This window comes from Pseudopipra pipra, chromosome Z (assembly GCF_036250125.1).
Source record: "Pseudopipra pipra isolate bDixPip1 chromosome Z, bDixPip1.hap1, whole genome shotgun sequence".
NCBI classification, from domain to species: Eukaryota; Metazoa; Chordata; class Aves; order Passeriformes; family Pipridae; genus Pseudopipra; species Pseudopipra pipra.
The window spans coordinates 26,781,448-26,803,172 of record NC_087581.1 but is presented as its reverse complement, the minus strand read 5'-3'; the positions used below and the strand labels follow the sequence as shown (position 1 = coordinate 26,803,172).

General features: G+C 35.1%; 1 protein-coding gene across 36 annotated transcripts in view; it reads left to right on the top strand.

Moving 5' to 3' along the window:
* PTPRD (protein tyrosine phosphatase receptor type D) overlaps positions 1–21,725 on the top strand; it is a 1,159,674-nt gene that overhangs the window by 1,061,180 nt on the left and 76,769 nt on the right. For 10 of the 36 annotated variants that reach the window (XM_064641432.1, XM_064641459.1, XM_064641446.1 and 7 more), the window contains 5 exons: positions 1,117–1,326; positions 4,614–4,774; positions 10,121–10,135; positions 12,465–12,577; positions 20,526–20,645. In XM_064641432.1, coding sequence (XP_064497502.1) covers positions 1,117–1,326; positions 4,614–4,774; positions 10,121–10,135; positions 12,465–12,577; positions 20,526–20,645 — 619 coding nt within the window. The remainder of the gene's footprint in view (positions 1–1,116; positions 1,327–4,613; positions 4,775–10,120; positions 10,136–12,464; positions 12,578–20,525; positions 20,646–21,725) is intronic. The other 26 variants (XM_064641445.1, XM_064641441.1, XM_064641438.1 and 23 more) reach the window with 5 other exon arrangements.

Sequence of the window (21,725 nt, the reverse complement as noted above, 5' to 3'; positions counted from 1 at the left end):
AATCAACTCAGAGCTTCCCTAATTAAATGTGTCCTTTAAAATGAATATATATAGTTAAGATTACATTTTCGTATCTTTTTTTATTTATCTCTTTCTCACTCTGGAGATTTGTCTCCTTCTCCTAACAAAGAATTTTGTGCTAATCTATTATATTACAACTGTTTGTGTGCTAAAAAGGGTAAAACAATGAGGTGACCTTAGAATAATTTGTGATTGAAGTCTGAGACTACAGGACATTGAATAAGTTTCGTAAGTAAAAAATGAGGGAAACTGTAAAGAGGCCTTAGAAGTCATCACTTATCACACAGGAAAAGTTCAGACTCCTTTTAATCAAATCAGATTCATTTTTGTGCACTGCCAGTATATGTAAAGTGATAAAAGGTGTTGAAAAAGCATTTGTCTGATTTAGTAAGTAATTCATTAATAGGTTATACCAGCAGAGCTTAAGTTCCTTCTTTAGTTAGTATATGTTTTCCAAGTTTGAGCCTAGCATCTAATCTTGTCACAAATGTACTGATGTAAATTTTACCTTTGTTTATCAGAAGAAGTGACTGAGTCACCATCCCTTCAGGTATTTAAAAGATGTGTAGTTGTGGCGATTAGGGACATGGTGGACTTGGCAGTGTTAGGTTAATGGCTGGACTCAATCTTAAAGGTCTTTTCCAACATAAATAATTCTACCATTCTGTTCTATGACTGACTTCATATATGTTCATACATACATATATATATATTAAATATGTAATGTGATGTGTGTATATGTATGTCCTCAGAGAAGGTATATTGCTTTCTTTTCCTTTCTTTCCTCCCGTGCCCTTGCCCCACCCCAGACACAACAGTATCACTGAAAATTGTTTTGTGTTTGTCGTCTGGGCAGTGCAGTTGCCTCCTAGTATCTTAACAAGAATGACAAGAAGTTGGAAGATTTTACAAGAACCGATTTAGTGATACTGATACATCCCATGAAATGTGGTTAAATTTATTTTTGTAGTTCCTGGTCATGCGTTAAATTTTCTCATTACATTGTCAATAAGTTACATTAAAATTGTTTACAGTTATCTTTCTGTTCATGCCTCCTCTTTCTCTCTCTCTCTTTCCCTTCCCTTCATTCTAAAGCTGCTTAAGGAGATAGCTAGGAAACGCAGAAGCATTCGTCTTGGGCGGGAAGTTGAATTAAAGCCATATATTGCAGCTCACTTTGAAGTTCTTCCTACGGAATTCACATTGGGGGATAAGAAGCATTATGGTGGATTTGAGAATAAACAACTGCAGAGTGGTCAAGAATATGTCTTCTTTGTCTTGGCTGTAATGGAACACTCAGAATCTGTAAGTTAGTTAATGTTGTTCAATTTCAAAATTATCTTTCCACAATCATGAAAACATTTTGCAATGCTTATTCATCTTCCCAGAAGATTTTCTATGGGTTTTTTTTTTGCATTACATGTCAGAGCATCTTTAAAGCAATTATTTCCTTTCCTAGTGACAATTAATTCCTAAAACTTTCCTATTCTGGTTGCATCTTTGTGTGTTACTTCTGTATGTAACTGAAACCTAAGGATCACCTTTTATTAGCGATGTTGTGATCCTTTGCAAATTACATGCTCTGCTATTTGTGACCATGGACATAGGATCTGAGGCATGAACTTCACAGCAGCATCTTCCTCAATGTATTTGGGAGTTCTTCTCTTGCCTTAATGCTACCATTGAATAATGCTGTAGGACACACAGGATTCTTGGAAATTCACTGAACCGGAGACATGCACAGCTACTCTTTTTAGTTACAGTCATTCCATAACAACTTTATCAGTAAATTGTTAGAAAGTTAGAAAATAATTCAATAATAAGGAAAATTCTTGAGGTGATTTAAATAATGAGCTGTCATTCCTCTTTACTTAATTCATTTGGTAGTTATGTCCCTTTATGCATGAGTTAACCTACTGCATGTAATATATTAAAAGAATAGACATAAATAGGACTGTTGAAAGAAGATGCAATCCACATTAACATTTTAACATACAATGTATAATACGTTAAATTTCTAATGGGTAAGTAAACCTGACAGGTACATTTGCGGGTTCAACCACTTGAAACTACAACACCAATATTCTGAATTCTAGTCAAAGCTTCTAGTGTGTAACATCATAATTGCTTTCTTGCTATCAATGGAATTTGCCTACTTAAACACAATGAGGAAGCTGTTCCACTTTGAATACTTTTGGATAAATAGCTTCATTTGAAAATAAAGTAGATGCCTCCTGGAAGCTCTAACATAAATCAAAAGTTCCACTTTCGCTTTTTGACAGGGGCTGCATAGACAGATAATTCTGAAGGTGTTGCATCCAAAAGGTTCAAACTGGAGAAGATAGACAGCTTTTGACCATAAAGTTAGGTAGCCAGAATAAGGTAATCAGAAATTACCTATAGTAAAATTGATCTTTTCAGCACAAAGTATGGTTTCTCGGGTTTTTTTATATTAATTAAGGCATTAGTAATTTCATATAAATGACCTAAATTTATTATTTTGTTAGCAAGAAATGAGGATAAAAAATCAGGAAAAAGTAGATTTTACAGGTGAAAAGGCTCATATGTCAAAATCTATCTAAGGTCCTACTCTTGGAGATTTCAGAAGGCATTACTAAACTTACAGTATGGTTAATAACTGGTTTAACATGCCATCTGAAATGTTTATGTGATTGACTAGCGTAAGGTACCCGCAGAGTGTGAATAGTTTTTAATGGTGAGTGAAATTCAACTTTCAATGCTCCAGTTTATCCACTCTCAATATATTTGATTTTCTTCTAGGACTGTAGATCTCACTGGTGTATGAGTTGCAACTTGAAAGGGATTTTCAAATGTTATATCATACATTGACTTCCCCTTCAGAGAACACAAAATTTCCCTGTTGATTGGTAAAATGGACTATTTGAATTGAAAGAGAACATGGGAAGATCTGAATTTGTTTAACTTGGTAAAATGGAAGCTGTAAGAGCTTATAATTAAAATCTTAAGTATGTTAAGCATGTTGTTAAGAGGGAGGAAAAAATACGATAAATTTGGCAAAATAATAAATGAGTTTTAATTAGTCATTAATACAGGTAGGATAAAAATTTAAAGTGAAATCTTGCTTATTGGAGAAAAAATAGTTAGCGTTTATACTGTTGCCCTCAATATCCCTCTGTATCTTTTTCCAGGCATTTTTACTACCTGCTCCAAAGAAAGAGGCTAAATAAAGAGAGTTTCTTCCTGTAGCAGTGAGATTTGTTCTGTCTTTTGAAAATACTGAAGCTGGGAAAAAAATGTCAGTCAGTTCGGGTGTTTCAGGAATGGAACATGAAGAGTCCCCATTTTCCAAACAATATCAACAGACATTGGTTTTTTTTGGTGCCAGGTGCCAGGTTTAGTGAGACTGTAACATAACTGGAGATTGTTGGCATGGGTGCTAGCTCCTTACCAGCTAGTGTAAGTGCCTCAGCTTTGCCAATCCTAATCCTGTCTCAAACCCAGACGCTGTCATAGCCCAGAGCCCAAAACAAGGCCAAATGAAGTGTAAAAAAACATGTCTCCTTTGATAACACTTGTCCTGGCTTAGGGCATCTTTCAGAACACAGTGCAAACATGTAAATGGAAGCTAATCTCTTCTCCCAGTTATCTTATTCTGTCTTAGCTGACATTTCTGATCTACTGCTGAATCAAGCTTTTAAGTCCTTTGCAAGAGCTGTAGTTCAAATCCTAGTTTAGTGCTGATGGAGACACTCCAGCAAAGACAAAATTGTACAAACTATTCTCCACTTCTGTCTTTACTGTAACTCAGAGTTGTTTAAATGATCCAGTTTTAGCAGGCTGGCTACTCAGCCTCTCCTGTTTGTAATTTTAACTCTGCACTCAGTCATAGATCAAACATCTCAGGGCAGAGCAGAGTGAAGAAATATTCTGTTATCACAGGTCTTATCCTAAGCCAGTTGCTTTGCACCATCCAGTAAAGCAAAGATTTTCAACCGCCTCTGTTGGTTCATAATTCAAGTTTTATACCTGTGAAAGACTGAGTGTTTAGCTTCCCTTCATACTCTATAGTGACTTCCCGTTTTCCATTCTTAAATTTAAATTGTTTCAACCTTCAATAAGAATACTCTATCAGACAGTTTTTGACTGTCAAAATGTATTGTACTATTGCCACAAGAACCTTTTCTAAGAACCTTCTATATTCAGTCCCCTTTATTTTTACTTATAGTAGTTTTGTTCTGTTGGAAGTACTCTTTCATATCATGTAGGAAGAAATAGTGTTAATCCAGTGTGAAACTAAAAAAAACAAAAACCAAAAATAAGTAACCAATGGGTTGTATTTCTCCTAATGCTTTCCTCATTCTCTGTTTACATTGCAAAGTGTTGTGGAAGGACATCATTTGTCTACACATCACTGCTAATATGTGGAACACAAAATAACACACTGTTTAGTTTGCAAGTTTATATGCTGCCTGACTTCAAGAAAAAGAGCATTTTCACTTTGTTATGTTCATTGCATCGTCGTCTTCTATACATTTATTTTAGATCTAGCATAGTTAATACTTTAAATGCACTCCTTCGTGATTAAGTAAGAATTATTTTTATTTCTATAGACCATGTATGCAACCAGCCCATATTCTGATCCTGTTGTGTCAATGGATCTTGATCCCCAACCAATTACAGATGAGGAAGAAGGCTTGATTTGGGTTGTTGGACCAGTTCTTGCAGTGGTGTTTATCATCTGCATTGTTATTGCTATACTTCTTTATAAAAGGTAAATTTACCTTCTAGTTTTCTTGCTAGGTATATAACTTCCTGACATGTTGATAATTTTGTAGTACTGTTCCAAATTATATTTTTGTGCTACCATAGTAACTGTCATTGCTTTGGGATATTTCAGTATTTATTAATGATTTCCGGAATACTGCAGAAATTTTTGATTGAAAGTTTCCGATAATTACAGGTATGCAGGTACATTTTTCTGTTGATGACATATTAACACTTCTGCATTTAAGTGTTTTTTCCACTTTGCATACATTTACATGCAAAGAAAATAAATATGTGCTGCATATAAATATGTATGGAATTGGCATATTTGACTTTTCAAAACTTGTTTTTAGACGTGTAATAGTAATACATTAGGGGTTACATTCAACTTGATGTTAAATGTGATTCTCATCTCCACTCAAGTAATTTGAGTTTTTACTTTTGACAGTTGGTCTCAATTTGTCAGTGTATCTATATGAATTTGAAGCTCTGAACTGAGAGATTAAAGAGATATCAAATAACATTTTTCTACTAATCTGGCAATGAGATCAAATTTCACTTATTCTTCTTTCACTGTCTGTGACACAGTTGTAGTTTTGCTATTATACCTTCTGCCTTACAATATACTCAGTGTAAACTGTGTACAATGCCATAATTTATATGTAGTAGCTTTTTACGCTGTAAATGAATTCACAGGGGTCAATCAAAACAAAAGAATCCAAACAAAAAAGTTTATTTTAATGTTTAGATTTTGTTCCTAATACATTTTTAAATATATTGATATAATTGCAAATTAATATAAAAATGCTATAAACCTCTGGGGAGGTGGTGCACTAGGAATAATTTCATTAAATGGAGTATGTCCTCTAAAATTAACAGCTATAATGCTATCACTTGAATATAAATATTTAAATTCTGCTTGCCTCTATGGTCTTCCTACCCTAAGTGTCTTTGGTCAAATACCTCTGAAATTGCATGTATGGAACTGGCTTCAGGTTTTGGAAAGAATTCTCTGTTCAGCAGTAAATACCCAGTCCAGAGTTGACTTGAGCTTATGTCTATATATGGATATATTTATAGAATGTTTTCAGGGCTGTAATCGTACAGCAGCATAACACATGGTCTGTTGCTTTCAAATACTATGTCTCCTGAAAGGTTCTGTTAGTGCATAGTGTTTCAGCCAATCTAATTGGTTAGCAACCAGTGAACCTCTGTTTGTGTCTGTCTGTCACTTCAAAAACCAGTCGTTAGAGTTGTGCTAAAAGTGAAATATTCCTTTCTCCTGATTATTTTGAATTATTAAGAGTAAATCTTCTCTCATACTACAAAAAAAAATTCCAAACAATGGCGTATAAAGCAGATGTGCACCTGTTTCTGAAAATACTATTTACATTTATGGAACCAAACTAAAAATCTTAAATCTATTACCAAATAAAAGATATTAGGCATATTCTACATACAAACAGGTAAAATTTGCTTGTCAGTATTGTGAAGATATTGTCATTTACTGAAAATGGGGGACATACTTTCCATCTGTTATTTACTATTTGTACTAGAACTTTTCGGGCAAATGTCCATATGTATTTATTTTTCTATTTTCAGCTATTTACTCTAATTTATTAAACTGCACTGAATTGGCAAATTACCTCTGAGAAATTTTGACTGCAGTTTTAGCAGCCTGGTGTCCTCTATGAGCTTTTCATTTCTGTAAAAAAGAAGTATATAATTGGATATTTTTTCGAGTATTCCACCTGGATGCAAGCTAACTGCTAGATTTTGATAGACTGACTGACTGTAGAAGAGCAACAACTAGACAAGAAAATAGGGATATTTAGCATCCTATTTTGAGAAAGCAGTGAAATTTAATTTCTGAGTTAAATGGATTTACTATGGCTACAGGAGTTGGATGAAAAAAATAAGCAAAACAAAGCCCAGGAAAACCAAACATTTTCATGGATACAGGAAATTTTACGATATATTTGTTGAATACAGTGGAGTGTAAGTGCAACAAGTATGGTAACGAGGAAAAACAAAGGATAGAGTGCATCAGTCTAATAATACATGAACATACATGCAAAAAATATTAAAACTAGGATGTTGTTGAAGGATGTGCAGTGCAAAGAGGACAGCTAAGAAATGAGCATGTCTTTTGAAGTGCAGATGGTAGTAATTCAAATAAAGGTCAACTATGCTTAATTCACTTTGTCCATAGGAGCCTTTATGAACAGACTTGGACCACTAAGCTCATGATTGATAATACGACTTTTATATTTTAGTTTCAATCATAGAGAAAGAATTACTTCTATTTCTAAAAGAATCACTTTAGGTGGAGAAATCTTGCCCCTCTTCAAAACAGACACTATCAGAGGTAGTGTGAATGAGTTGTGTTAGTTGGTTTGAAGCATATTTAACAATCCCAAAGACAAGGAGTGCATGTTTGACCTCATTATTTATTGGTAAGTTGTGTCAGGGTTATTGCCTCTCCATTTAGTCTTAAAATCTGAAAGCAAAGATACTTCATAGAAAGTTTTTTGGATCATATATTAGAATATAGCCAAAAGGTCCTTGCAGCTCAGTAAGTAACAGTAATACACTGAAGAGTACCTTTTCTTATGATCACATATAGTAGTAATATAGTAGCCAACAACAACAGAGGCCAATTAATGTGCTGTGTGCAGAAGATCTCACAGTTTCACAGAACCGAAGGGTCACATCTTTGGAATTTGCCTCATCCCAGCCCTGCTCAGAGCATGGCCAGCTACAGCAACTTGTTCAGAGGGATGTCCCAGCAAGATTTAATGTATCTAAGAATGGAAACTCAACAACTTTTCTGGGCAACCTGTTCTGTGTTCCAGTATCCTCACAGTAAAAATTATTTTTTCCTGAGTTACAGTTGAATATGTCTTGGCAAATGGAATTGACTTGGCCAGTAACCAGTTCAGTGTTCTCTGTCCTCGCAGCAGTGAAACCAGGAAACCACCATGCAGTCATAGGGAAAGGAGACACTTACTTTGGAGCAGATATTTCAATCTATTAGACTTAAATATAAATAATAAAATTTAGACATCCAAGTAAATTAACTAAATCTCATTACCTTTTCAGTTATTTTCCTTTGCTCATTCAAACTTGAAGTACATTACATATCACAGTAAGATTTATAACCAGAATCTCAAACAAAGGCAAATACCTGCTTAGCTAGAGAGAGAGTGCATACCCTAGAAGAAATGCCTAACCATTATGATGGTTCTTTGAGTCTCAGTTTATATTTGAAGTTGATGTTGATAAATCATTACCTTGCTGCAACCTACAGTTTAGGTAAATCTACAGTGAATCCTTTTAACTCACTTTTAAATGTGTGGTACATATTCAATTACATAAGATTTAGGTGATTAGGAACCCAGTCAGTGAATGTTAAAAAGCTCTAGAAATTGTTCAGTGTATCTCAAAAATGGACAAATTAAAAAGAAGAGTGCCTGTCCCCATGAAGAATCCTGTCATCTGGTTTTTGGGTTTGGGAATTTATTTCTTTAGCATATGAATTTATGTTTTTAAGAAATTACAAATTCTCTGATTTCAGTTGTCCACTGATGGAGAGAAAAATGTTCCTTATTCTACATCTTTTCATTTGTGAGGAAGAGAAGTTAAAGCCATCTTGACAGACTTTGTGTTGTTTGCTTTTATAAAGTGCAGCTTTCTGATTTGGTTCAGAAGACTGGAGCCTAAGCTTGAATCTTTTGAACACAGTGAACTCTGCCGCTCTGAATCATAGCGTCATCGAATCATAGAATAGGTAGGGTTGGAAGGGACCTTTAAGGGCCATCTAGTCCAACTACCTTCATCTTCAGCTAGGTCAGGTTGCTCAGAGCCCTGTCCAGCTAGGCCTTGAATGTATCCTGGGATGACGTATATGCCACCTCTCTAGGCAACCCGTGCCGGTATTTCACCACCCCTATCATAAAAAATTTCTTCCTATTAGCTAATCTGAATTTACCCTCTTTCAGTTTAAAACCATTACCCCTTGTCCTATCATTACTCCTACATAGGCTGTCCCCATCTTCCTTATGAGCACCCTTTAAGTACTAGGAGGCTGCAGTAAGGTCCCCCCAAAGCCTTCTCTTCTGCAGGCTGAACAATCCCAATTTTCTCAGCCTTTCCTCACAGAGAAGTGTTCCATCCCTCTGATGAGTTTTATGCCCCTTCTCTGGACACACTCCAACAGGTACATGCCTTTCTGGTACTGATGAACTCAAAGCTGGATGCAGCGCTCCAGGTGGTGATTCACCAATGTAGAATAGAGGGGCAGAATCATATCCCTTGACCTGCTGGTCACCTGCTTTTTGACTTAGAAGCTAAATATGCTTCTGACGGAAAAAAAAAAAATAACAGACGTTAAAAAAACCACAGAAATGAAAATGGGGGAATCTTAAGTGATGATGAAGAATTCTAAAGACTTTTTCATAAAGTGTGTAGTCTGGTCATCGCAAAGCACAAGCTATGAAAAGTTTGTAGAGTCTCTGTTTATTATGAACAACACACAGATAAACAGTGTATTAACAGTGAGTGTGTATAGTAGCACATTTTGGTGGGAGATATTTTCCCTGTTTACCTGATATAGATCATAGATAACTACAGATCTATGCAGATTGGTGTAGACCTCTAGTAGGTGACATTCTTTCTAAATCTAAAAAGGTGTGTAATACTTCGCTAGAAAAAAATTTATGCTTATCTTACTTTACAGGGTACTGTTAAAAATTTCTTGTTATATTATTACCTGGCTTTGTAAAATAATTTTAAAAGTCCTCATTTCGTTTTATGCTTTTTAAAATTTAGTACAATTCTTATGTATTTCATGTATTTAACCTTGTTCTTCACTTGCTTTTCTCTCCCTTTTCTTCTCCCTTTCTCTCCTTCCCATTCTACTCTGCCCTCCACTTTTATTTTTCCTCTCCTCTCTCCTCTTGTCTCTCTTCGCTCTAAAATGTAAGAGGAAACTACATCTTAGTGACATGTAATTTTTCAATGTAATGTTAACATTATTTTGATGGGTCAAATTAAAGACCCATTCTCTATTATCTCACTGGCTAAAATTTGAAGTCTCATTTCTTTGCAAATAGTGTCTAAGAAAGATGTATTTTTTAGCAGAAAATTCGCTTTGGACATGACCTTGTGCCCTCCATTAATTCTATGATTCCCAAGCATTAAATATTTTGATGAACTGTCATTTCTTAATTTTGTTTAGTTATCTATCTTTAAGTCAACATTTCTTATATCTTCTGTTTCCATTCTTATCCTCTGCGCTGCTGGTCAACTAACATTTCACCATTTCTCCCCTCTTTGCTGCATTAAAATGGAGCAGTAAACCTGACAGGTGAGAAGCAAAAAGTAATCACTCTTCATTTAATACAGAAAAGGAGAAAAAAAAAGAAAGATATCATGATAATGATCTAAAACAAAGTATCTGTCAATCTTAAGTGAATGTAGACAGTAATCTGTCACAATGAAGGCAACTGTAAGACTTGCTATGTTATTTACAGCACTGAAAAGTAATGTAATACAAGCAGTGAAGTTTCACTGCTCTTTTTCTTGTGTCTCCGTGGGGTACATTTCCAAGAGATAGCACAGCTATACAATGTTTATATGGTTTTATTTGCATTTTAGTGAAGGTGAATCAGTGTTTTTTGCTATAACCAAAGTTCTTTAAGGAATGCATTGTTGTGGTTGAAGTGTTAGCTGCTCTGAATCTCCATAATGCTCCATCCACATAGACTCAATGCTGACTTACAGTTCTACAAGTGAAAATGATACAGTGATCTCTTGTCCTCTCTGGATTTTTTTTTCCCATCTAACTCAAAATCATTGCATAATCTGGAAGAATTATGATGACTTGTATAGGCTGGCAACATAAAAACCCCCAACATCCAGAATGATCCTGAGAATAATACAAATAATAAACTGTTCTATTATCCTATAAGCATTCAAAATATTCAGATACATGATTAGAAGAGATTTTAGTGCTTTTATTAGAGTAATGTGAAATTTTGTTGTCCAGTGGAAAAAAGGTAAATGAAGCTTGTCTCTGGACAGTGTGAAAGACTTAAAGAGACTTAATACTCCTAGACTTAGGAAGAAGGAAATACCGATTAAAAGACTTCTTGAAAGTTACATTGCACATCTTTATTTAAGAAGAAGTAGCACTCAGGCATTGTGCTACAGTGGTAGCAGTCGGGGATAGTCAAAATCAAAAGAAAGAAATTTCAAATGAGTTTATCCATAATATTTTGTTTTTAAAAAGACTAAAAAAGAAGAATAAGATGTAAATTTTTATCGCTTCAGTTAAGAGAGATTAATACATGTGTTAAGGTATTTACCAGAGACCAGACTGAGTGCTTTTACAGTAAAAAACTTTTTACTTTTTTCTATAAAACAATAGGACTAGTGACTTTCAAAGAATACCTGCAGTGATGTTACTGTTTGACTTGTTTGCACAGCCTTTGAAATCTTGTTGTATATTACCAGGTGTTCATGATTTCAAGAACAGCAAGAAACCAACAGGAATAATAGCAGATTTAGTACCATTGTGAGTCAATTAGGAAAACAATTAATAAATAGTGTTATGTTAAAATAAACATTGGGTACCTGGAAAAGATTACTTTTCACAAAGTAACTCTTCCTCTATTTGCTTTTTCATTTTATATTACATAGAGTATCAGCCAGGTTTTGTTTTCATTCAGGAGTCCACAGAGGACTAGTGAAGAAGGATTCCACTCTCTGTATAAAAATGCAGAGTGGTAGATGTTCTTCATTTAAGATAGTTCTCAATGTCTCCACATCAGAAAATTATAGACAAATAATGGGAGTCCATTTTACCAGAAAAGTCAGTCAGAACACATGTGGACTCTGCTTCTCTCTAGAGAAAGGAAATCATACACAAGCTTCCCTCCTTCCCTCCTTCCCTCCCTCCTTTCCTCTTTCCCTCCCCCCTTTCCTCCTTCCTCCTATCTTTCCCATCTTGCTTTGGACAGATTGACATGAGCACTATAATTGCAGTGGAAGTCTTAGTTTAATTGGAAATACTCATACAGAATCTGAGCTGTGAATATATGTAAGTGAGGTAAGACAAACGAAGATTGTGTAGTTCAGCTCTTACAGAGATGAGAGGAAACAGAGCAAATTCTTGATTCCTAGAAAGTGAAAAGAAAAGGTGTCTTCTGGGATAGATGTCTTCTGTGCTGTTCATTCTCTATACTTAAAAATGCAAACTATTTTTTTATAAATGTGTATAAAATATGAAATATTTAATGATAATAACTTGGAGTGTTAATTTCTAGTTACATGTTCAAAAGTTGGCTACTTTTTTAAAAAGGTATAGCTAGATAGCTTTTAAAATACTGTGAATTTTTATAAGTTTAGTGTTATAAAAGTAAAGTATCCAGTGACCAGAAGGATATACTGGAGGATCAGTCCAAGGCAAAATGCAGTTATCTTCTCTCTGACATTAATATATTTAGATTCATTTTGCCATCGCAAATTGTAGATGTCCTACTAGCCGTGCATAATTATTTTACCTTTGCACTGGATCAAATAGCCTTTCAGAAATAAACATCTTACCTTCAGAATATGATGATTAAATGCTCAGGCACCTTTGTCAAGCTAACATGTCTATCTTCTGTTTATGTCTGTTCACCTTCTCCATGCAGGAAGAGGGCTGAATCTGATTCTAGAAAGAGCAGCATACCCAACAGCAAGGAGGTCCCTTCTCACCATCCCACAGATCCAGTGGAGCTGCGACGCCTTAACTTTCAAACTCCGGGTAAGAGACAATAACTTACGGAGAGCTCTGTGATCATAAGCTGATTACTGGTGCTGCTACAGAAAAGAAAGATTGGTTGTTTATAAAAATATATTTTGATCACTTATGAGGTTTTGCACAGTATGTTTCTTTGTTAGATTTTGAAATAGTTCTTTAATTTCTTTATTTAAAGAAAAATCCTGCATGAAACAAACTTGAATTTATGTAAAGAAGAGCCCAAAGACACATATGCTATATGGATGTGTTTTATGTACTAAAATTCCAAGTTAAACCTAACAATGCTAGAAAATGTTATTGGGACATGTATATCCCTCTATTTATTAACAATATTCTTACAGCAACCTCTTGTTAATAAGCTTCTTTCTTATCTACTGCATAATTGGGTGATCTATTAACATAATTGTCAGTTTCACTGAATTGCAAATGTGCAACACAGAAAGGAAATACTAACTAGATAAATGGTCTTCTCTTTGAAAATAAGGCCATATGTTGTGGTTAAGGGAGTATATGAATGTCAGTAGTTCCGAGGTTAGAAGCAACACACTCTCAAATATTTTATTAAATGATTTTTTTAAATGAAACACTGTTTTCTTAAAGCTGTTTATCTGATAGTCAAGATACACTGGGAGATAAATACTTAGTATTGAATTTTTACCACATTTTAGGAGTCAACTTTTACTTAAATTGGCTTTTGATCATGTTATATTCCAGTGAACGTGTTGTCTATTACAGGGTGTTTGCATATAGTCTCAGTCTAATGCTAATTGTGTGCAGAATCTTCATGAGCCTTGTGTTTGTCAAACTTCTTACATTAATAACAAAAAAATAAAAGCTCATAAAAGCAGGAATTGAAGGGTTTGAGATGCTGAGAGATTAGCCTCAGAACTTGACATACTAAAGGGTTAAGTGAACTTGCAGATCTCATTTCTAGTCTTCTAAACAGTGATTATATTAAGATAATGTTGCCCCAGCAGGAGTGGGTCTGCAGAGTAATGAATGTGGCTAAAGACCCATGCATGCACATGGCAGTGGTAGAAAGGGAAGAGTCTTGAGTTTTACTCCAGCCTTGTTTTTTTTAATCTGTTCCAGTACACTGAATGCTCTTAGCAGCTGGTGCAAATTAGGTGTGTTTCAGGAGCACATCTTCTAATTCAGTTTCATCTCAATGTGGGAATCTTGTTGACATGCTCTGGGACCTCTCTATAATATGAACTTAAGTGCATTAAGTGGAAATGATTGAAAGTTTTTATTCACAATTGTCCTTCTGAGACTGCAATCTGAATGTAGGCTCATCATTCCTGAGCAAAGTTTTCGTCTGTTATTCAGGAATTTCATGAAAGTTTTAAAGGTTTTTACAGCAATAGAAGTATACATACAAATATTTGAAACATGAGAAGAAAAAATATGGTTCTTAAAGTCTAGCTTATGCCTGAAACAAGTCATTATTTGTATACAGTTATATACTGAGTAGAGTGGATGGCTTAATAGAATCACAAAATCATTTTGTTTGGAAAAGATCTATAAGATCAAGGAGTCCAACTATTAACCAAGCACCTCTATGTTCAACAAAAAACCATGACCTGAAGTGCCACATGCACATTCCAGGGCCAGTCAATTCACCACTTTCCTGGGCAGCCTGTTCCAACACCTGACCACCCTTTCAGTGAAGAAGTGTTTCCTAATATTCAGTCTACCTACCCAGCAAAACTTGAGGCCATTTCCTCTTCCCCTATCACTTGTTACCTGGGAGAAGAGACTGACCCCCAACTTGTTATAACCTCTGCTCAGGAAGTTGTAGAGAGCTATAAGGTCTCACCTCAGCCTCCTTTTCTCCAGGCTAAACCCCAGCTCCCTCAGATGTTTCTCATAAGACTTGTGGTCCAGACCCTTCACCAGCTTTGTCACCCTTTTCTAGACACACTCTAGCACTTCAATGTCTTTCTTGTAGTGAGGTGACGCTAAACTGGACAGAGTACTCGAGGTGTGGCCTCACCAGTGCTACGTACAGAGGGACAATCACTGCCCTGGTCCTGCTGACCACACTACTGCTGATAAAGGCTAGGATGTCAGGTTGATCTGCTTGTTGACCTTCCCCAGCACCAAGGTCAGACTGACAGGCCTGTAGTTCCCCAAATCCTCCTTCCCACCCTTCTTGTAGATGGATATCCCATTTGGAAACCTCCAGTAATCTGGAACATCCCCAGTTAGGCAGGACTGCTGCTACATGAAGAAAGTAGTGAGTACTTCAGTCAGTGAGTACTTCGGTCAAATCCCTTGGTACCCTTGAGTGTATCCCATCCAGTCCCCCACAGTTGTGTATGTCTAAGTGGTCTTGCAGGTTGCTGACCAATTTCTCCTAGACAATGGGGGCTTCATTCTGCTCACCATCCCTGTCTCCCAGCTCAGGTGGCTGTGTACCCCCAGAATAATTGGTGTTGTTAGTAAAGACTGAGGCAAAGAAAGCATTAATTACCTCAGCCTTTTCTTCATCCTTTGTCACTATGTTTCCCTCTGCATCCAATAAAGAATGGAATAATAACTAGGTATATAAGCATAATTTTCTGCGCTCTGTTTATTTACATGTGTAGTCTTACCTATCCCTTTAATATTCATCATAATAAAAATAAAATGTGGGCAAAAAAAACCCCTGCTACCAAGTGCTAACAATTTTATATATAAAAAAAATTATTGTAATTAATTTTAAATTTACATTTAGGATGTAAAGTTATTAAGAAATTGCAGAATTTGTGGCACTCATAGATACTGTAATTCCACCTCATTGGTCTGAAAAGAACTGGAGAGGATTGAAAGCATACTTTTCCTTGCAGGGCTATAGTTTATCTGGGAAGTTTGCAGTTTTCTGTGAGGCTAGTTGAGCAGAACATTTGCAATCTATTTCTACTCTAAACATTTATTTTTTGCTGTAAACCTTTTCACGGAATGGAGAATTACAATTATTATTAAAAATACAGAACAGACATCAAATTATCATCTTTTTACCTACTGTTGTTTCACCTAAGACCCCCAGGCACAGGTCAGGCCATTATATTACTCAGTACACAACCAAATATCAATGAGAAATTTCTTACCCCAGTAGATTTGTTTTGCTCTGTAACACTTCCTAATTAACATATTTTTAATATGCAAACTTAGTCACAGTGAAGTCGAGGTACAGTTCTTGTGCTAGTAAAAGCAGAACATAACATACATTGACTTCAATTAAGGCTACCATTTAATTAAAACGTGGCTAAATTTAACTGAGATATTTAGATCCTACTGGAATGTTTATCCAACTTTAACCAGCAATACACCATCAAATAACATGCGTAAACACCATCAAATAACATGCAGTAAAAAAATTTTTAAGGTGAACATAGGGATACTACAGAAAGCCTGCATGTTCAGGATATCAGTTTTGTTATTTTTGTTGTTTTTTCGCTTTCAAGTGTGTGGTTTTTTTTTTTTCTATTATGTAACAGAAATAGGTAGTGGGATACTTCAAAGTAGGCAATGGAGAGAAGAGATTGGGGTCTGATGTGGTTATGTGTTGGGTTCCTTTTACCGAGACATCTCCAGTCACCCTCATACAATGGCCTTATCTATTGTATAAGATGTTACCATTTCTCAACATTGCCTATAGATAAAATAAATGACAGAGTAGTGAATGTACTTTAAAAAACAGTGTATGCCAAGTCAGTAAAAAAGCATCAGGATAGATGATTTGACATAAATCACATTATTATAGTGATTTATTTCTTTGGATTATGAAAGCACCTGCAGTTTGCTTGGAGCTTTCCAGTCAGACCAGTTGCTTCCAGTGGGAGGGGAAAAAAAGTTTATAATGAACCCATAAAGTACAGCAGTGTTAAAGAAAATTTTAAATTACATTGGCATATCTAAACTGCCAGTATTCATGGAGAGAGATGAATGAGATACTTCTATAAAATTCTGGATTTCATAAACTTTAGTACTTTGAAAGATTTCTAAACCTCTTTCCAAAAATACTGTCAATCATGTATTTTCTGTAAGGAAAGGTCTGATCAGATATAGCTATCAAAATAATTTGAAAGTGAAACTGCTGGGCTAAAATTGAATTTCTAACCACACATATAAATTACTCCCAGTACAGGTGATTAGATATAAATTTTTGAAAAAGTATGGGAAAGCAATATTTTATCTTTGATGATATTTAGAGAATGTTTTAGGCACAATTATATTATACTTTTCGTAAAATTGTCAATTCAGCATGATGATGTTGTAAAATTGCACAGTAAAAGCTACCAGCACAGCTTTCCTTGCTTTCCTGTCACTTTTTATTGTCCTGTCAATACAGAACTACATCCTTCACTAATCTAGTATTTACTTAAAGAGTTTCCTGCCTTACCTTGTCCAGGAAGGATCAAATTCGTGTCTGGCTTCCCTCCTCACTGGGTCGAGTAACATTTGGAATAGCCCATAGTTCTATATCTAAGAGCAAGATCCCATGTCCATACGTGTTATCCAAAAATGTATATATGTTAGATAAGCCCATATGCCAGTGAGTGGCTCACAGCTGTGCCAAGTTCTGTTTGAGTAAACACAAAATTACACAATCTCTCAATAGGATTTACTTTTTAAGTCTGTTATTCTTCCATAACTGGAGTAGCTGAGGAAAATTCCATCACATTTTTACCATTCTACAAGTTTCCTATTAAAATCATTAACCTGTGCACAAATTTTTGAAGTCTCTATGCCACATGGGAGAGTAAAGGTAAGCAAGGGGTAGTAATTAAACCCTCACAAAAGATCTCATCAAATAAAGAAGCCCAGTTTTGCAGAGGAAAATTAACTGAAATTAAGTGGTTTGAGTGGGTTCTGAGAGACCCAAGGCTCAGAGAAAGACTTCAATCTGCCAATCAGCCAGAGAACTAAACTGAGTCATGCTTCAAAAGTGACTGGGTTTTTTTATCCTCATTTAACTATAAAATGTGTCACACTTATAAGTAATTTGTGTAATTGGGTGCCAATTAAGCAATTATCTCATTATATCTTATGAACTAATAAGAAGCTTTGAAACACAAGAAAAATAAATAGAATTATTACAGCTCTAAGTTAAAGACTGCTTTTTTTTTTTTATTAGATAAGTGCTCACTAAACACTTATTCCCTGAGTTGCTAAGGAAGTTCCACAAACTTATTTCCAAGATAAAGCAGAAAAAGTGTAAAACATGCCCAGAATAAAGGGGGACAAATAACAAAAGGTAGAAAAAGTTCCTGCTTTGCAAGATAGCAGGAAATTTCTTCCCATAGTTTGCCCACATGATATCTGTGAGAATTATGACAATGCTGCAGGAAATAGTTCCTTTGTCTTCATGGCAAAACCAGACTGGAAATTCTTTCTTATAGTGGGCAATTGTACATATAACTCGTCACGTGAACTTGTCCAGATAGAGGATTTAGGCACCTTAAAGAAGCATAGGGTTCATATGGAAATGGCATTTCTGTGATATCCCACTTCATTGCTTTCAAATCTAGAGGCAACCAAAATCTGTCTAGCTAGGAGATGAAGTTGAAAATTCTCCTCACAAGAGTAATCCTTTTTTCTTTCCTGGATTTTAGCCCACAGTTTTGCAACATGTTATTGAATTTAAAATTTTTAAATCAGGATCTGAAAACTAGGTTTCCCCTTTTTTCACTGTAGGTGACTTTTATACCTCACTCAGAGCTGGTGTTTCTACTGTGGGCTAAGCAGATTCTAAGGCTACTTGTTAGAGCTTAGTCTTTGATAGAGAAGAACAGAAACTATTTTCATTCCGGAACAATTGATCTAGTTTTGAAGAACATAAAATCTTCTGGAATGACAGTGACATATGTGCATTGGAAACTATTTTAGAATAGTTGTTGCATTATGATGTATTTGTCTAGAGTTTTTCTTGTATATTTATTTTTTTAAGTTCAAGCACTGGCCTAGCTCTGACTTTATGAAAAAGAAATTTTGAAGTAACAGTAATTTTTTTTGTCATAAATACTAAGGGCATTCTTGCTAAATTATCATGGATGCTGAATTTCTACTCAATCAGGGTCATCTGTCATTTTTTCTATTTTCCATGTCTGAATTTTAAGTAGGTATTTATTTCTGTGTTTTAGATAAGGATAACTATCAGTAGCAATAACCACTATTACTGATTCCTTCATTTTTCTATAAAGGAACAGTATCTTAATCACCATAGATTGGTATGTGGAAGGGTGTTCTGTGTTGCTAAATAAAAATGAGGATGTAATAAATCAGTTTTTAAAATCACAGACTATTAACTCAATGTGGACCTAAAATACCATGAATTCCTAAAGAAATTTCTGTGACAATAATGTGTCACATTTTTGTACTCCATATACTTGCAGATATGTTCTTTCTTTTATTTGTAACTTTATTCTTGTTTATTGTGGGTATATCAACCAGCAGTTGGTAAATAAATGTGTTTTGTAAATGTTTCTAAAAGCCCTTATCATAAAACCCTGACAACAAACAAAATCCTAATTTAACGCACTAATGACAAGCCCAAAACTCCCACTTGTTTCAGTGGGATAAAGGAATATAATTAACAGCTTTAATGTCTGTTGAAATGCAGATGAGTTCTGACCTTGCTCTCTTAGTTTTTCCTTTAATTGTGGCACAAAGGGTATTTCAGGTTCCTTAGTCATGTCTTTACCACAGATTAACCAGAAGCTAATTCTACACTGAAATCAAACCATATATTCTTATTTAATATAAATGAAGGGTTTACTACTAAGCTGCATAAGATCAATCACATTTGCCTGTCTTCTACCAAATTTGGAAGGAGAAGCTTCTAAGGGATACAGTTGCAGCTGTGTTTTGCATGTGGTGGTTTGGGGGGCTTTCTTTTTGTTTGAGTTTTCAGGTGTTTCTATCTCTTTTTTTAAAAAGAGATATCCTATTTAAAAGAAAATTTGAAAGCATGTTCACAGCATGATATTTCTTTTGACTTTTTAGCATGTCACAGGTTCTGTTGTAATTTAGCTGTATTTTGTCTTTAAGTTTTTGTGTTGTCATAACGTGTTGATTGATGTGGAAGTGTGTCATCAAATAAGTGTATTTTCTTATTTGTAGCCACAGAAATGAGTTTAGCTGTATTTTGAGTGGGATCTTTTGAGTAAATTTCTACATCTTTTACAACATGTGAGCTTAATGTTCACATTAAGCTCAATAGGAGCCTCATGCTTTTGCACAAAATATGATATCTTAAAATGTTCGTTCATAGCATATTGTTATGATTCACAGACCAATTACATAACAGAAGTCCTCCAGTGGTTGTTTTAAAAAACAGCTACTTTTTTTTATCATCTCATTTTACGTATTTAAAATATGGAAATATACCAAATGCAATTACTTCATAATTTAAATGCAAAATATTATTTGAGGAGAGTTATTCAATGTCCAAGTGTAGTTGCCTAAAGTGAGCCATGGACAAAGGGCTGATATGCAGTTAAAATTTGTCGGTTTCTGAAGTTGAAAGTAGTTCCTCTTTTTGCCTTAGAAAAGAAAGTTTTATTTCAAATTTCATTTTTGCACAAAGTGTTTAATATGAAATCTCTCCTTGGGAAGGCCAAGTGACATATAGAGAAGCATATTAAAAAAATAGTTTAAAAAAAGAATGGATGTTCAGCATCCTTAAAAAAATATTCCTTCACAATAAGCTAATTATTGTGATTTGTGTTCCTAATGCTGGTGATTTAGACAGGTTCATTGTGTGATGAGCAACTCTCATACTCATTGGGTTTATGTCCTTTATGTTTACAGTAGGGCAACTGCACCTTCAAGCATCTTAGTTGAGTTTCCAGACGCTATTTTGTGCATGTCTGAAGTGCCTGTATGTACAAGATTGATTGATTATGATGATCTACTGCTGTTACTAATTTGTTTCCCATTTCCGATTGGCTTTTACTTTTTACAGCTTTGAGCAGTAATTCAGTCCCCTACGCCTCTCTGATTGGCTCTGTGTCCTCCCTCTCTAGCCAAACTACCACTCAGTCCTTATATGATAATAACTCTCTCCCACGATTCGCTCGAAAAGGTCTAAACATCTTTGTCTCTATTATTTTCTCTGTTCAAGCACTGTATTAGATGTACATCAGTCCACCTCCATTTCTGGATCAATATAGAGTTTTCTTGTGCCTTTTCACTCACATACTTTCCATAAGGGTGCTTGATCTGGATCAATCAGTGTAATTATTAGATGACTGTCACCCACACTCATTTTGAGAGTAGCCAAGTCCTAAGTGAAATTTCTAAGAAAATGGGAGACAAGAAGAACTGCATCAAATAAATTAATACTGAGACTAAGTTTTTATTTAAATTTATAAGGAATATCCCCATTGTATCTGAATATTTAGCTTTGTTAGTTGACTGACAACTTGCCTTAATATCTACTTTAAATATGTCTTACCATCACAGACATGCTATGAAGATAATATAAAATATATATATGTATAGGGTCAGAAGAACTAGGGCCAGTGCTGTTGGACATTATTTTGGACTCTAGTATGACGCCCGAAATGCCAAAGAATCAAAAAGAATACAAGAATTAAAAACAAAATTAAAGAAAAGAAAAATATGCTAATGTGACTGTGTTGTAACCACATGGTCATTTTCAGCTATGTTTAAAGTAAATGCAAGTCAACTGTCTTAGGCATGCTCTTGAAATTCATGGTGACAAAGCAAACTGCATTATGCAACATGGCTTCCAGCTTGAGCCCCCTTGAGTCATTAGTGTTTTCCCTTTGTAATTTCAAGAGATCCTGGGGTTCACTAGCTTAACTTTTTCTTGCCAGCTCTGATTTCTTCCCTAAGCCATTGAAAACTCACTTTCATTTTAGGTGTGATAGTATAAATCACGAAGAGAAGAATGTAAGCATTTTGGAGAAGGGTCATGAAGACTAATAGAGTGAAATACGTTCACAAATTTTTGCCTGTCAAATCTTAAGCTGGCAGATTGTTCTAGTTGACCCCACATCTTTTCTGTCTTTCTTTTGCCTTGCTGTCCCTGTACACCCTTACACATCCATCTCTATCTCCAGTTCCCAGCTCTTCTTTTTCATTCAGCATTTTCATCAGTGGACAAAGATGTTTACACCTGAAGTAGATTGTAGGTACT